This window comes from Chrysemys picta, chromosome 23 (genome assembly GCF_011386835.1).
Source record: "Chrysemys picta bellii isolate R12L10 chromosome 23, ASM1138683v2, whole genome shotgun sequence".
Taxonomy (NCBI): Eukaryota; Metazoa; Chordata; order Testudines; family Emydidae; genus Chrysemys; species Chrysemys picta.
In genome coordinates this window covers 1,685,771-1,702,527 of record NC_088813.1, presented here as the reverse complement: position 1 = coordinate 1,702,527, position 16,757 = coordinate 1,685,771, and the positions used below count along the sequence as shown (strand labels likewise).

The window sequence follows — 16,757 nt, the reverse complement described above, 5'->3', positions numbered from 1 at the left end:
CAGGCTACCTGTAGAATTGCTTCGAGCATGCCAACAACTCAAGCTAGTGTAGAGCAACTGTTTTTGGCTTTAAAGTTAATTATAAATGATTTGCAGCAGGCTATGAAAGACAACTTGATTGCTACAGTAATTTTTTACAGAATGAATTATGAATAATTCTAGTTTGTATCATTTAAATTGTTTTAAAAGTGAATAACTTTTTTTTCAAAATTACAGTATACACTTTTTTTTTTTTTAAATAAAGTCAGAGCGGAGTCGGAGCGGAGCTGGAGCAGTCACTACTGGTGCTGGAGCAGAGTAATTCAAAAATTTGATTACTCCAAATCCCTGAATTAAAAAAGTGATTTTTATTAAGTATAAAACATAGGGTTTAAGTGGTTTCAAGTAATAACAGACAGAACAAAATAAGTTACTTAGCCTTGCTTATATTGATTTATTTTACTAAGCACCCTTGGATGCATTAGATCCTTAGTGTATTGAGGGAGTTGGCTGATGTGATTGCAGAGCCATTGGCCATTATCACTGAAAATTCATGGCGAGTGGGGGAGGTACTGGATGATTGGGCACTATATTTGCCTTTTTCCATATTTAAAAAAGGGAAGAAAGAGAACCCAGCAAACTACAGACCGGTCAGCCTCACTTCAGTCCCCAGCAAAATCATGGAGCACGTACGTACTCAAGGAATCCATTTTGAAGCACTTGGAGGAGAGGAAGGTGATCAGGGACAGTCAACATGGATTCACCAAGGACAAGTCATGCCTGTCCAACCTGATTTGCCTTCTATGATGGATGTGAGATACCTTGACTTTAGCAAAGCTTTTGATATGGTCTCCAACAGTATTCTTGCAAGTTAAAGTATGGATTGGATGAATGGAGTCTAACATTGTTGGGCTCAGCAGATAGTGATCAACAGCTTGATGTCTAGTTGGCAGCCGGTATCAAGGAGAGTGCCCCAGGGGTCGATCCTGGGGCCGGTTTTGTTCAGCATCTTTATTAATGATCTGGATGATGGGATTAATTGCACCCTCAGGAAGTTCGCAGATGACACTAAGCTGGGTGGAGAGGTAGATACCCTGGAGGGTAGGGATAGGGTACAGAGTGACCTAGACAAATTGGAGGAGTGAGCCAAAATAAATGTGATGAGGCTCAACAAGGAGAAGTGCAGCGTCCTGCACTTAGGAAGGAAGAATCCCATGCATGGCTACAAGCTGGGGGCGGACTGGCTAAGCAGCAGTCTTGCAGAAAAGGACCTGGGGCTTAAAGTGGCCGAGAAGCTGGATCTGAGTCAGCAGTGTACCCTCGTTGCCAAGAAGACCAACAGCATATTGGACTGTATTAGTAGGAGCATTGCCAGCAGATCAAGGGAAGTGATTATTCCCTTTATGCAACACTGGTGAGGCCACACCTGGAATATTGCATCCAGTTTGGTCCCCCCACTACAGAAGGGATGCAGACAAACTGGAGAGAGTCCAGTGGAGGACAAAGAAAATGATTAGAGAGCTGCGGCACATGACTTATGAGGAGAGGCTGAGGGAACGGGGGTTTAGTCTGCAGAAGAGTGGGGGGGATTTGATAGCAGCCTTCGGCAACCTGAAGAGGGGTTCCAAAGAAGATGAAGCTAGGCTGTTGACACTGGTGGCAGATGACTGAACAAGGAGCAATGGTCTCAAGTTGCAGTGGGGGAGGGGAGGTCTAGGTTGGATATTAGGAAAAACTATTTTACAAGGAGGGTGGTGAAGCACTGGAATGGGTTATCTAGGGAGGTGGTGGAATCTCCATCCTTGGAGGTTTTTAAGGCCCGGCTTCACGAAGCCCTGGCTGGGATGATTTAGTTGGTGTTGGTCCTGCTTTGAGCAGGAGGTTGGACTAGATGACCTCCTGAGGTCTCTTCCAACCCTAATATTCTCTGATTCCTTCACCCACACCTGCCAGCTGTGAGAAAGGGTAAGTAGGGGCTGAGTCCTCGCGAATGAGGAAAACCTTAGCTCTCAGAAACACAGGCAAAAGACAGCTCTTTTATTGCATTAAGTTGTGACTGCATCAATAGCAGTACAATGTGATGCCTCATTCTCAGGGCTGTGAACAACATTATTAATTCATGCTTTTATGGAGTTGACTTCATTGGGGATGCTGATTTCAAGGCATCTAAGGTACTCTGATTAGAGGATACATATTGATACATCATCCTCATACAGCTGAGGTAGCTTTGCAGGCAGTATATGGTAAGGCAGCATGAACAGAAAATGTATTTGTTTTGAAAGTGATGTCCATACAATGATATGCCTCAGAAAGGGCTGCTGGACAAAGCTTTGCCTCTTGGACCTGCATGTAGCAGACTGGTATGTTTGCCTGAAAATCTTACCCAGGAGAGAGTCCTGCTGGAGTATGTTAATTGTGTTTTGCAGGTGCCTTATATCATTCCTCTTTGTAAGGGAGAGGGGAGTGGGTCTCTTGGGAGTCGGGGAAATTCCCCTTCTGATAAACAATTAAGCAGTGGTGCTGGGAATGCAAGGGCAGAGGGAGAGGAATAGTTCATTCTTGATTGGATGAACACTAAACTATTCCAATAAGGGGGGTGGGTGGATAACATTTATCTTTAAATAATGCTGAAAACAGAAGGGAAGAGGTAGGGGATACACCATTAACAATTGCTTGTCTCTGCTGAAATTGATTTAATTAGATTTTAAAAAAATCTTTAGAAATTTATTTTAAAATGTTACTTTTAATACATAAATTTCTTTAATGTTCAGTGAGCACACCTATGCCCTGTTCTTACACAACACCCCCCCCCCCCCCCCCGGTAAATTTGCTCACAGTTACACTCTAAAGTGATGCCAGTGTAACTCTACTGCCCCCAGTGGACTTACAGTTTAGCTCAGAATGAGCCAGGATTCTCTGGAGTGGTGGGTATAATAGGCCAGAGAGGCCCCATCTCTTCCTCTTCCCCAAGGCCTCACCCCTTGCTGTATCCCTCCTCTCCCCCCCTTCCCTGCAAGACCCCCCCCTGCCTGCTGCTCGCTATGTCCCTCCTTTCCCCCCAGCCCTTATTGGGGTGGAGGAGGGACAGGGAGAGTGTGAGTGGTGGGGGCCTTGGAGGGTGGGGATGGAGGAGAGGAGGGACACAGCAGGCATGGGGGGGGTCATGAGGGGGGGAGGAGGAGGGACATGGCGGGGCAGAGCGGAGCTGGGGTGTGGACAGAAGAGGCAGGACAAGGAGCTAGCCTCCCCAAGGAGAAGTTTCACCCATGGCCCGTGCACCCTCCGGCTGTACATGGAATTAGGTAGGGTTGTGTCGAAATAATAGTGTGTGATTGTGTAATTAAGGACTGAAGCATAGTGGACAAGCACAAATGTTGAGGTTGCTCTATGAGACAAACACCCCACCAACACTCATCTCCTTTATTTTTCCATTTCTGCCATTGTGTTTGCCACAGCCCAATGGCATCACAACTCCCTAGCAGCTGATTCCGAGTCCCAGGCCCCTTGATTGAGACTGGGAAGGGGGCTTAGGTTCCAGACACTTTTCACCCATTAGCACTTCCCCATAGAGGTTACATGTCCTCTTTTCCATGGAGATGTCTGCATGAAATTACTCAAGACACCAGTAACCTTGAAAAAGGAGAAGAAACAAAGGAAAATGTATTGAGAAGAGAAAATGGAATTTAAACAAAAGAAGTAAATTGTTAGTGTATCTAGAGTGGCATGTTTGATAAACTATACTAGATATGGCCTTGTCAGTTTAGCTATGGGGACAAAGGGAATGTGAAGATTAATCCCCTAGAATCAAACCCAATCTCTTTGTGATCACTCTGGTCTGCTATGACAGTCTGTACCCCCACATTTACCCATTTTACAACACTATGATAAATTTCATACAAAGTATGTTTTGTGAGGTATCATTTGAAAAATCATAATTTGCTGATCATTATTGTCCCGGTAAAGTGTGTGGCAACATTGTATGTAATGTTATACAGTAGAATTTTATAACATGTTCCAAGTCTGAGGAAACTGCTTCAAACCTGTTCCCCAGAGACACAAGACTAGCCAACACCTCAGCCAGGTGTCAGTATAATCAAATGGACTATCACCTGATTATGCTGCCATTCTTTGGCAGGAAAAAGGGTGTGAGCAAGAAATTTACATCTTGGCAATAGAACAGCTGGAGCTTCCTGAGCAAACAGACTTCCTGTCTTCTGAACCTCAGCTGGAGATGATTTTCAAAGAGGAAAATTTAAGAACTGAGAATTGGGCTCACAAATCATCTCTCCCTTTATCTTTGCTCATAGCAACCACAACACCTGAGGAACAAAGGAAACAGCCTGGTACTGAGGGAGAGATCCTGGCTGGAAGATTCAGCCAGTAAGTTTGCTTGAACATATAGTGAGAGAGACTTTTGCTGAGAATTCATGTAGCTTGTTAAGTTAGGTATTAGTTGGCATTTTACCTTTTATTGCTTTGTAATCAATGGTGACTTTTATGCCTCATTACTGGTAATCACTTAAAAATCTATCTTTCCGTAGTTAATAAACTTGTTTCATCTAAACCGGTGTTTCATCTAAACCAATGTGTATTTGGACTGAACTGTCTGGAACCTCCATTTTAGATGATAAAGTTCATGCATAAATTTTTCTAGTACTAAAATGACAGACTTATTATGAGCTTGTATTGTCCAGGAGGGTATTGGACAGTACAGGATGCACATTTCTGGGGAAAAGTCTGAGACTGGATGTTTGCTCTGTAATATAATTCAGGAGTGGCTGGCTAGAACACTCATATAATACAGCTGTATTATATGAATGTGCAAGAGCAGAGTTTCTCTCAAATTGTGGTCCATGGACCCCTGAGGGTCCCCCAGGGCGTCCATGAGCCTTGCTCATCAACTCCTCCTCCTCCTTCCCTCCCTCAACTCTTCCCCCTCCTAGCGCCTCCTGCATGCTAAAAGTCCAGTGGCGCAGCGGCGCTCCTGGAAGCAGCTGGCATGTCCCTGTGGCCCTTGGTGGGGCAGGGGGTCTCCATGCACTGACCCCACCCCAAGTGCCGATTCCACAGCTCCCATTGACCAGGAACTGTGGTGGCTGTGGGCAGAGGCTGCGCCACTGGACTTTCAGCATACAGGAGGTGCTGGGAGGGGGAGGAGTTGATCAGCGAAGTCCATGGACTTCCTGGGATACTCTCAGGGACCCCCCAGAGGTCCACTGAACACAATTTAAGAAACTCTGTTCTTGCACATACATTACTCCAGCTGTATTATATGAGTGTTCTAGCTAGTCACTCCTTAATAATATGTAGCCAGCTGCTTCTCTCTCATCAGTGTGACCTCACATGCACAGAGTCTGTGAGGTCATCCCAACAGATGTAGGGCTGTCCTTAGGATTTATGGGGCCCTACGCAGTATTATTAAACTGATGCCCGTATGCCCGATGGCAGCCCGGGGGGGAGGGATGAAGCAGCAAAGGATACCGAGCTGCCCGGCCCACCTCACGGCAGCAGAGAGTCACAGTTCTGTGAATACAGCCCCTGCCTAAGGAGACTGCAGAGCATACTGGGTGGGCGGGAGCTGACCTGCTCTTACCTGCTGTCAGTGAGTGATGCTGCAACTTGGGGAGGCTAGCTCCCCAGCTCACCTTTTCTGCCTGTGGCCTCGCCCATACTCCACCCCTGCTCTGTCCCAGGCCCCATCCCACTCTGCCAGGCCCCACCCTCTCCCCACTGTCTCCCTCCTCTCTTCCCTCCCCCACCCTGCTCACCCCCTTCCAGCCAAATCCCTGAACCCAAATGAAGCAAATGACATTTAAATAAAAAGAAGAACAGGAGTACTTGTGGCACCTTAGAGACTAACAAATTTATTAGAGCATAAGCTTTCGTGGACTACAGCCCACTTCTTCGGATGCATATGCATATGATATGCATCCGAAGAAGTGGGCTGTAGTCCACGAAAGCTTATGCTCTAATAAATTTGTTAGTCTCTAAGGTGCCACAAGTACTCCTGTTCTTTTTGCGGATACAGACTAACACGGCTGCTGCTCTGAAACCTCTTAAGACTAGTTCATCAGATAGCTAGACAAAGAGTTTCCCTTTCTTTACTTCTATCTGGAAGGAAAGGGGTGTTGTCCCTTTAAGAACTCTCTTCAATGGGGGGTGGGGAATGGGAGAAAGGGATGGACAGAAAGGACAGGAAGTCTTTGGAAGCAAGTTTTTTTTTTGTTTTTTTTTTTACTATAGTAATTAACATTAAAATGTGTATTTTAGATTAGGGTGGTCTTTTGAAGGATTTATTTAAAAAGCTATATGTCTGAAGATCCAAGTATTTAAGGCTAAAGATGATTATGCATCTAAAAATCTATGCAAGGATTTTTTAGAGATGTGATTTTATCATCTTCACCAACTCACTAATGAAATATTTTTAAAGCACATTTTAAACTAAAGTCCTGTAGACTAACATGTTCTGAGTAAATATTACAGTAATGCACAACTGTTTTTGTCAGTAAATTCAGAAACTGACAGTATATACCTGGGGATTGGCAAATGCCTGTTAAATGGCTTCATTTCCCCTTGAATCGTTCTTTAACAGTTCCAATGTTGTGCTAATAGGTCTGGTAAGCTGGAGGCTTTTTGACTTTTAAGTTACTAGATCCCCTCCGGAGTAAGAGTCACCAGGCTGCAGCAGCCAGCTATGTGAGCCTGCAGAAAGGGTCAGAACAGGGATAGGAAGAGGTGGAAGGATGGACCCTAAGACCCAGTGGTGTCCCAAATTTTCAGGTTCCCTACACAAACTAGGTTACCTATGTCTAAGGACAGCCCTGTCTGGTTTATATAGATCTCCCTTGCTGCAGATTAAGCCCTTTATTTCTTGTTCTTCCTTCAGTGGACAGGGAGAACAATTGATCACTGTCCTCTTTATAACAGCCATTAACATATTAGAAGACTGTTATCAGGTTCCCCATCACTCTTCTTTTCTCAAGACTAAACATGCCCAATTTTTTAACCTTTCCTCACAGGTCAGGTTTTCTAAACCTTTTATCATTTCTGTTGCTCTCCTCTGAACTCTCTCCAATTTGTCCACATCTTTCTTAAGGTGTGGTGCCCAGAGTTGGACATAGCACTCCAGCTGGGGCCTTGCCAGAGCTGAGTAGAGCGGGACAATTACCTCCTGTGTCTTACATATGACACTCCTGTTTATACACCCCAGAATCGTATTATCCTTTTTTGCAGCTGCATCACATTGATGATTCATTCAGCTTGTGGTCCACTATAATCCTCAGACTCTTTTCAACAGTACTACTGCCTAAAATTGAATTAGCTTTTTTTGCAATAGCATCATATTGCTGACTCATGTTGAGGTTGTGATCCACCACAACTCCCAGATCTTTCTCAGCAGTGCTGATGCCAAGCCAGGTTTTCCCACTCTGTATTTGTGCATTTGTTTTTTCTTCCCCATGAACTGCCCATTTGGGGAAGCTAGCCCCTGGCCCCGCCCCTTCTGCCCGAGGCTCTGCCCCTCCCACCCTCCTCACCTGATGGGGCTCCGAGCCCCCCACCGCCACCACCTGGCCAGCCCGCCCCAGTGACCCCAGCTCCAGAATGCCGGGTGGCACGGCCCCAGCACCCCCAGCCCTGGAGCGCCGGGTGGGCGCCTCCGGTCCCGAGCTGCAGGCCAGCCTGCCCTAGTCCCAGCCTACTTCGGGGAAGAGGAGTAGCCTGGGCTAAGGCCATGGGGGAAAGAGTGGGAAGCAGAGGGTCTCGGGGCAGAGCGTGGGTTAGGCCACGCTTGGCTGTTTGGGAACGCTCAGCCTCTCCTGGCCTGCGATACCCACCGCCCATGTTCTCCCCTAAGTGTAGCACCTTACATTTGTCTTTGTTAAAATTCATTTTGTTGTCTATAGCCCACTTCTCCAATTTATCAAGATCTCTCTGAATTTTAGCTCAGCCCTTCAAAGTATAGGCAACCCCCTCTAGTTTTTTGTCATCTGCAAATTTGATCAGCATGCTCTCTATTCCTACATCCAGGTCATTAATAAAGATGTTAAACAACACCGGACCCAGAAGAACAGATCCCTGTGGAACCCCACTTGAGACCTCCTTCCAATCTGGCATCTGGAGGGCTCGACACACAGCGGGCCCGGCTGGCAGGCTGCGCCCCGCTCGCAGCAGCGCCAGGCGGGCTCTCTGGGTCCGTAGCGCGCCGCACTCAGGGGCTCCATGTGCCCCAGCAGGCAGCAGGCCGCAGCATCCTCACCAGAGATGGGCTGCACAGGGTTCTGCAGAGGAGGAGAGACGGGCTGAGCGTGGGCACACACGTCAGGAGCCGCCCGCTAATGGTTCACCCTCCCCCGGCACCATGTGGGCACGGGGCGGGGACCAGGTGCACGCGGGCATCTTGGGCGAGGCTGCCTGCCCTGCTCCCCCTCACAGGCTCAGCCGCCGCACCGGGCTGGGCGTGCTCCGTGGACAGGGCAGCGGCCACCGGGCCAGTTCCCCCTGCCCCGCCCCCACGGGGATCGCCCCAGCTGATGTGGTCGAGCAAGTGTGAGCATTTCCGTTAGGGTGACCAGACGTCCCGATTTTATCGGGACTGTCCCGATATTTCCTTGTTTGTCCCGCGTCCCGACCGACATGCGGTCGGGACACTGGACAAACAAGGAAATGCCCCGGAGCCTAGAGCCCGGAAGTACTCGCACACCCCCCCCCGCCCCGACTCCGCCCCCTCCTCCCCCAATTGGCTCCCTCCCCGAATCCCCGCCTCTTCCCCGGGCTCACCATTCCCCCTCCCTCCACAAGCGCTGGAGGGAGGCCCGGGAGACGCAGGGGAAGCGCGGGGCCGGGGTGAGTAACAGTCCGGCCTGGCCCCGAGCAGGCAGGACTCAGTTGGGTGGTTGGGAGAGGAGGGGGGCGGTCCGCGGGGCCAGGCGGCGGCTGTTGTTCTCCCCCCCCGGGCAGCGGGACTCGGGAGCAGCCGCTGCTGCAGCTCCCACTGCCGCGGGGGAGGAAGCGGCCATGGCGCTCCGCGGCTGCGGCGCCTCCGAACCCCCCGAGCCGGGGCCTGCTGCAGGGACCCAGTAGCGCGTACGCTGGGCCCAGCCCCTGGCCAGTCGCGTCTGGGCTGCTGCCCAGCTGGTGCTATCCCGCGGCAGCCCCGGGGCGGAGGCATCGGCAGCCCAGCCCCGTTCGTTCCCCTGCGGGACGGGGGGGCTGGGGCCTGCTGCCCCCACTCCGGGGCCGCCGCAGGATAGCACCAGCTGGGCAGCAGCCCAGACGCTGGCCAGGGGCTGGGCGCAGCGTACGCGCTGCTGGGTCCCCGCAGCAGGCCCCGGCTCGGGGGGTTCGGGGGCGCCAGAGCTTCAGCCGCGGAGCGCCATGGCCACTTCCTGCCCCCGCAGCAGTGGGAGCTGCAGCAGCGGCTGCTCCCGAGTCCCGCTGGCCGGGGGTGAGAACAGCCGCCGCCTGGCCCCGCGGGCCGCCCCCCTCCTCGCCCTACCACCCAACTGAGTCCTGCCTGCAAGGGACCAGGCCGGACTGTTACTCACCCCGGCCCCGCGCTTCCCCTGAGTCTCCCGGGCCTCCCTCCAGCGCTTGCGGAGGAAGGGTTTTGTTTTTTTTTTGGCCCCCCCCCCGCCACGCCCCCCCCCGCGTCACCCCCTCCTCCCCCCGCGTCCCGATATTTGTCTTGGGTGATCTCGTCACCCTAGTTTCCGTGCACCGGCTCCCTGGATCCTAGCGCCCGTCCCGGTGCGGCGCAGCGTGTGGCTCAGCATGGGATTCCTGGGGGTGATTAGAGACGGGGGGGTTGGATGGGTCGGGAGTTCTGAGGAGTCAGGGAAGTAGGTGGGGGTCGGATGTGGGTGGGGCTATTTCCTGACTATTAATAAAGGAGATGCTCAAGGCCAAAGCAAGTTCGATAAAACACGGTTTCACCTATAACGCAGTAAGATTTTTTGGCTCCCGAAGACCGTGTTATATCAGGGTAGAGGTGTAGTTACCCTTTGTTTCCACTTAATGTAGTTCTACCAAGCCTGCATTTCTCCAGCTTATTTATGAGAATGTCATGTGAGACTGTGTCAAAAGCCTTGCTGAAGTCCTGGTATAATATGTCCACTGCATTCCCCATATTCACCAAACCAGTTACCCTGTCAAAGAAGGAAATCAAGCTGGTTTGGCATAATTTGTTCTTAGTAAATCCATGCTGGCTGCTAGTGATCACTCCTCCATCCTCCAGGTATTTACAAATTGAATGCTTTATACATTGCTCTAGTAGCCTCCATGTATTGAATTCAGGCTGACTGGTCTATAGTTCCCCAGTTCCTCCTTTTCCCCCTTTTTAAAGATGGGCACTACACTAGCCCTTCTCCGGTCTTCTGTTATCCATGAGTTTGTAAATATTATTGCCAGTGGCTCTGAGATTTCTTCAGCTAATTCCTTCAGCACTCTGGGATGAATAGCATCAGGCCCCACTTTTTTAATTCATTCATATTGATTAGAAGATCTCTGATGTCTTCTTTTCTTCTCCCAATCTGCATCCGTTCCCCTTTATTGTCTGTGGTAACTTGGCTAGTCATCCAGTCACATGTTATTTTTTGTGAGAAGACTGAAGCAAAGTCGGCATTGAGCAGCTCTGCCTTCCTATCAACTTCTGTTACCAGCTCACCTTCTCCATTGAGCAGCGGACCCTCACCATCCCTGATCTTTCTTTCTTTCTTTTTTTTTCTAACATATTTGTAGAACCCCTTCCTGTTGTCGCTAACATTTCTTGCCAGTTGTGACTCATTCTTTGCCTTGGCTTTCCTGAGTTTTGGCCCTGTAAGGGGAGGGACAGCTCAGTGGTTTGAGCATTTGTCTGCTAAACCCAGGGTTGTGAGCTCAATTCTTGAGAGGGCCATTTGGGGCAAAAATCTGGGGATTGGTCCTGCTTTGAGCACGGGGTTAGACTAGATGACCTCCTGAGGTCCCTTCCAACCCTCATATTCTGTGATTCTACATGCTTGCCCTATTACAATGTATATTCCCTGTACATAACCCTTTTTGGTTTTTAGATAATCAGTACAAAGTTCTGCAACTCAGAATTTCAACTGCACCAAGAGAATTCACCACATGCTTAGCAGTCATGGCTGCTCACCTGAAGAATCTGTGGAACACAGGCTCCCATTCAAAGTAACAAACAGCCCAAAACAGCCATCCTCCAATGGGGCCCCTTTTAGAGACAGCACTGCATCCCAGCCATTGGTGCTGGTTCTCAAGATGCTGCATTTCAGTATCGAGGGGATATTGGTACCTAAAAGGGATATCCTCTCTCTCCTAACTACAAACATTGAAGCACACATAATCTTGCTTTAGGAGATGCACTCAATCACCAATATGCAACTTCCTGTTCCATGTTGTGCTGTCACAAACCATATGGGATGGCATCTTATGTTAGAGAAGGGCTGTCTGCTGCCTCAATATTGGCATCTGGTCCAAATGACATCATAGAATGACATGTGATAAGGGTGAATGGGCTTACTCTGATCAACATCTACAAGCCTCCATCAGTTAACTGGCCAGTTACCACTGTTTTCCAGCTTTTCAGGTCCTTCCACCTACTGTGGAGACTTCAATTCTTGCATGTCAATAGGGGATAGCCTGACAACAGCACAGATGGAGAAAATCTAATGGAATGGGCAACAAGTGCTGACCTACAATTCCTCTATAACCCAAAGCAAATGCTAAGATTTCACAGTAGCAGATGGACAACAGGCTCTTCACCCAACACTGCATTTTCATCTTCTAGGCAACTGCCATCCAGTGGTCATAGAGTGAAAGGTGCTTGAAAATTTCCAAAAGTCTCAACATCAGCCATCTTTGAACACCACGGGCCTGCAGATATCAACAACTTAGGGTATGTCTACACTACGGGATTAATCCGAATTTATATAATTCGAATTTGGGAAACAGATTGTATAAAGTCGAATGTATGCGGCCACACTAAGCACATTAATTCGGCGGTGTGCGTCCAAGTACTGGGGCTAGCGTCGATTTCTGGAGCGTTGCACTGTGGGTAGCTATCCCATAGCTATCCCATAGTTCCCGCAGTCTCCCACGCCCATTGGAATTCTGGGTTGAGATCCCAGTGCCTGATGGGACAAAAAACATTGACGCAGGTGGTTCTGGGTACAGCCTCACCCCTCCCTCCCTCCCTGCATGAAAGCAACGGACGGCAGACAACCATTTCGCGCCTTTTTTCCTGGGTGAACACTGCAGACTCCATACCACTGCAAGCATGGAGCCCGCTCAGCTCAAGACAGCAGTCATGAACATTGTAAACATCTCGCGCGTTCTCGTGGAGTTTATGCTGAGCCAGGACCAGAAAAACGAGGCGAGGAGGCAGTGGCGGCGGCAGCGCAGCGACAAGCGTGATGAGGACATGGACATGGACACGGACACGGACACGGACACGGACACAGAATTCTGTCAAACCGCGGGCCCCGGTGCTTTGGAGATCATGTTGTTAATGGGGCAGGTTCCATCCATGGAACGCCGATTCTGGGCAAGGGAAACAAGCACAGACTGGTGGGACCGCATAGTGTTGCAGGTGTGGGATGATTCCCAGTGGCTGCGGAACTTTCGCATGCGTAAGGGCACTTTCATGGAACTTTGTGACCTGCTGTCCCCTGCCCTGAAACGCCAGAATACCAAGATGAGAGCAGCCCTCACAGTTGAGAAGCGCGTGGCAATAGCCCTGTGGAAGCTTGCAACGCCAGACAGCTACCGGTCAGTCGGGAATCAATTTGGAGTGGGCAAATCTACTGTGGGGGCTGCTGTGATGCTAGTAGCCAAAGCAATCACTCAGGTGCTGCTACGAAAGGTAGTGACTCTGGGAAATGTGCAGGCCATAGTGGATGGCTTTGCTGCAATGGGATTCCCTAACTGTGGTGGGGCGATAGATGGAACCCATATCCCTATCTTGGCACCGGAGCACCAGGGTACCCAGTACATAAACCGCAAGGGGTACTTTTCAATGGTGCTGCAAGCACTTGTGGATCACAGGGGACGTTTCACCAACATCAACGTGGGCTGGCCGGGAAGGGTTCATGACGCTCGCGTCTTCAGGAACACTACTCTGTTTAAAGGGCTGCAGCAAGGGACTTACTTTCCGGACCAGAAAATAACCGTTGGGGATGTTGAAATGCCAATAGTTATTCTTGGGAACCCAGCCTACCCCTTAATGTCATGGCTCATGAAGCCATACACAGGCAGCCTGGACAGGAGTCAGGAGCTGTTCAACTACAGGCTGAGCAAGTGCAGAATGGTGGTAGAATGTGCATTTGGCCGTTTAAAAGGTCGCTGGCGATCGTTATTGACTCGCTCAGACCTCAGCCAAACCAATCTCCCCATTGTTATTTCTGCTTGCTGCGTGCTCCACAATCTCTGTGAAAGTAAGGGGGAGACCTTTATGGCGGGGTGGGAGGCTGAGGCAAATCGCCTGGCTGCTGATTACGCGCAGCCAGACACCAGGGCGATTAGAAGAGCACACCAGGAAGCGCTGTGCATCAGAGAAGCTTTGAAAACCAGTTTCATGACTGGCCAGGCTACAGTGTGAAATATCTGTTTGTTTCTCCTTCATGAAAACCCGCCCCCTTTATTGACTCATCCTCTGTAAGGAACCCACCCTCCCCCTTCCCCCAGCTTGCTTTCAAACCAAATAAAGTCACTATCATTTAAAAATCATTTATTCTTTATTAATAGATTATAAAAAGAGGGAGGGAACCCGGGTGGGATTTGGGAGGAGGATCGGTGGGAAGGAAAAGGCCACTAAAAAAAGGTTAAAAAAATGACAGCCTTTTGCTTGGGCTGTCCACTGGGGTGGAATGGGAAGGTGTACGGAGCCTCCCCCCCCCGGCGTTCTTACATGTCTGGGTGAGGAGGATATGGAACATGGGGAGGAGGGAGGGGGGTTATACAGGGGCTGTAGCGGCAGTCTGTTTTCCTGCAGCCGTTCCTGAAGCTCCACCAGACGCCGGAGCATGTCTGTTTGCTCACGCAGCAGCCACAGCGTTGCATCCTGCCTCCTCTGATCTTCCTGCCACCACCTCTCATCTCGAGCGTCTCTCCTCTCCTCACGTTGGTCCCTCATGTCCTCACGTTGGTCCCTCCTGTCCTCACGTTCACTGGCTTCTTTCCTATACTTTGAAACCGTGTCCTTCCACTCATTCAGATGAGCTCTGTCACTGCGGGTGGATTCCATGATTTCTGCAATCATCTCGTCTCGCGTCTTCTTTTTCCGACGCCTTATCTGTGATAGCCTTCGGGACGGAGGAGGGAGGCTTGAAGAATTTGCAGCTGCTGTAGGGAGGGGAAAAAAGAGAGAATTTTTTAAAAAGATACATTTTGCAGAACAATGCTTATACTCTTTCATGGTGACCAACACTATTCACATTACATAGCACATGTGATTTCTGTGCAAGGTCGCATTTTGCTTCTTAATACTGAGTGCCTGTGGCTTTGCTGCTAGAGATCACAGGTCCGGGCAACAGAATTCAGCTTGCATGCGGCCATGCTAAGCCATTGTCTTTCGGCTTCTGCGCCCTCCTTTCCCACATACCAAGCAAAGCCCGTTGAGTGCTGCAGTTTTCCTGTTAACATTCAGCAGCAGCAGAAAACAAACTAACCCCCCCCATCCAATTCTCTGGATGATCGCTTTATCCCTCCCCGCACCGCGTGGCTGGTATCAGGGAAGATCCCTGCAGGAACCAAACTAACCCCCCCGCACCCTCCCTCCCGCCATGAATTCTCTGGGATGATCGCTGTACCCCTCCCCCCACCGCGTGGCTGGTATCAGGGAAGATACCTGCAGGAACCAAACTAACCCCCCCACCCCACCCGCCATGAATTCTCTGGGATAATCGCTGTACCCCTCCCCCAACCGTGTGGCTGGTAACAGGGAAGATTACTGCTAGCCAAACGCGAAAAGCTCAGGGCCAATTTCCCCCCCTGCACTTGGCTAACTGCAGGGAAGGATTTCTTTTCAGCCACAGGCAAACAGCCCAGTAAGAACGGCCACCTCTGTCCCCTTAATTAAGTTCCCATATTTCAACCAGGTTACCATGAGCGATATCACGCTCCTGAGGATTACACAGCAAGATAAAGAACGGATGTTGCTTGAATGCCAGCAAACACCGGGACCATACGCTGCCAGGCTTTGTCAGGCAATGATACCAGATTACTTGCTGCAAGCATGGCGTGGTCAAGTGTGCTACCATGGAGGACGGAATAAGGCTGCACTGCCCAGAAACCTTGTGGCAAGGCTTTTGGGGTACCTCCAGGAGAGCTTCATGGAGATGTCCCTGGAGGATTTCCGCTCCATCCCCAGACACGTTAACAGACTTTTCCAGTAGCTGAACTGACCCCGAATGCATCCCAAGTCCTCAGGGCAAAGTAATCATTAAAAAACGCTTGCTTTTAAAACAAGTTTTATATTTTAAAAGGTAAACTCACCTGAGGTCCCTTCCATGGGGTCATGGTCTTGGATACTGGCTTGGGAGGGTTGGGAGGGTACTTCAGTCAGGCTGAGAAAAAGATCCTGGCTGTTGGGGAGAACGGAGTGCTGGGTGCTCTCTGCAAGCTCGTCCTCCTCCTCCTCCTCTTCCCCATCCGCAGAATCCTCAGGTGTAGCTGATGAGACTATCCCTGACTTGGAATCCACGGTCACAGGTGGGGTAGTGGTGGCGGCCCCCCCTAGAATTGAATGCAGCTCGGCGTAGAAGCGGCATGTCCGCAGCTCTGACCCGGAGCGACCGTTTGCCTCCTTTGTTTTTTGATAGGCTTGTCTGAGCTCCTTGACTTTCACGCGGCACTGATCTGAGTCCCTATTGTGACCTCTCTCCATCATGCCCTTGGAGATTTTTTCAAAAGTTTTGGCATTTCGTCTTTTAGAACGAAGTTCTGCTAGCACTGAATCCTCTCCCCATATAGCGATCAGATCCAGTACCTCCCGTACGGTCCATGCTGGTGCTCTTTTTTGATTATCGGCCTGCATGGTTACCTGTGCTGATGAGCTATCTGTGGTCACCTGTGCTCTCCACACTGGGCAAACAGGAAATGAAATTCAAAAGTTCGTGGGGCTTTTCCTGTCTACCTGGCCAGTCCATCCGAGTTCAGATTGCTGTCCAGAGCGGTCACAATGGTGCACTGTGGGATAGCTCCCGGAGGCCAATACCATCGAATTGCGGCCACACTAACCCTAATTCGAAATGCTAAAATCGATTTTGGCGCTACTCCGCTCGTCGGGGTGGAGTACAGAAATCGATTTAAAGAACCCTTTATTTCGAATTAAATGGTGTCGTTGTGTGGACGGGTGCGGGGTTAATTCGAATTAAGGCTGCTAAATCCGAATTAAAGTCGTAGTGTAGACCAGGCCTTACAGAAGTCCCCATGGAATTTTTGGAAAGCTTAGTGGGAGGTCTTTCAGGCAGAACTAGAGAAATATGTCAGTGAACTGGCTGAATTGGACTTGATATGTCCAATCAACATAAATGCCTCCTACCAAATTTTCTGTGAATTAGTTCAATCAGCTGCTAAGAAATTGATCCTTAGAGACTATTTCGGACCATGTATCCCTAGGTGGTTGTCAGAGGCAATTAAGCTCCATCAGGAATTCAAATATGCTGATAGTGAACAGGAGGTCTGTAATAAAGGCCTTGGTGAGTTAGGTGACCTAGTGGTTAGCGCACCTAATAACTCCGTCTCAGTGGATTGGTTTTACAGTCCTGGCCTCCTTTAATCAGAGG

General features: G+C 49.8%; 1 protein-coding gene across 1 annotated transcript; it reads right to left on the bottom strand.

Moving 5' to 3' along the window:
* Positions 1-13,717: 13,717 nt before the first annotated feature.
* Positions 13,718-16,006, bottom strand: LOC135977275 (uncharacterized). The gene is made up of 2 exons (XM_065577228.1): positions 15,466-16,006; positions 13,718-14,313 (listed from the first exon to the last, which is right to left on the bottom strand). Exons 1-2 carry the CDS (start codon positions 16,004-16,006, stop codon positions 13,718-13,720), a joined length of 1,137 nt encoding a protein of 378 aa, XP_065433300.1.
* Positions 16,007-16,757: the final 751 nt, after the last annotated feature.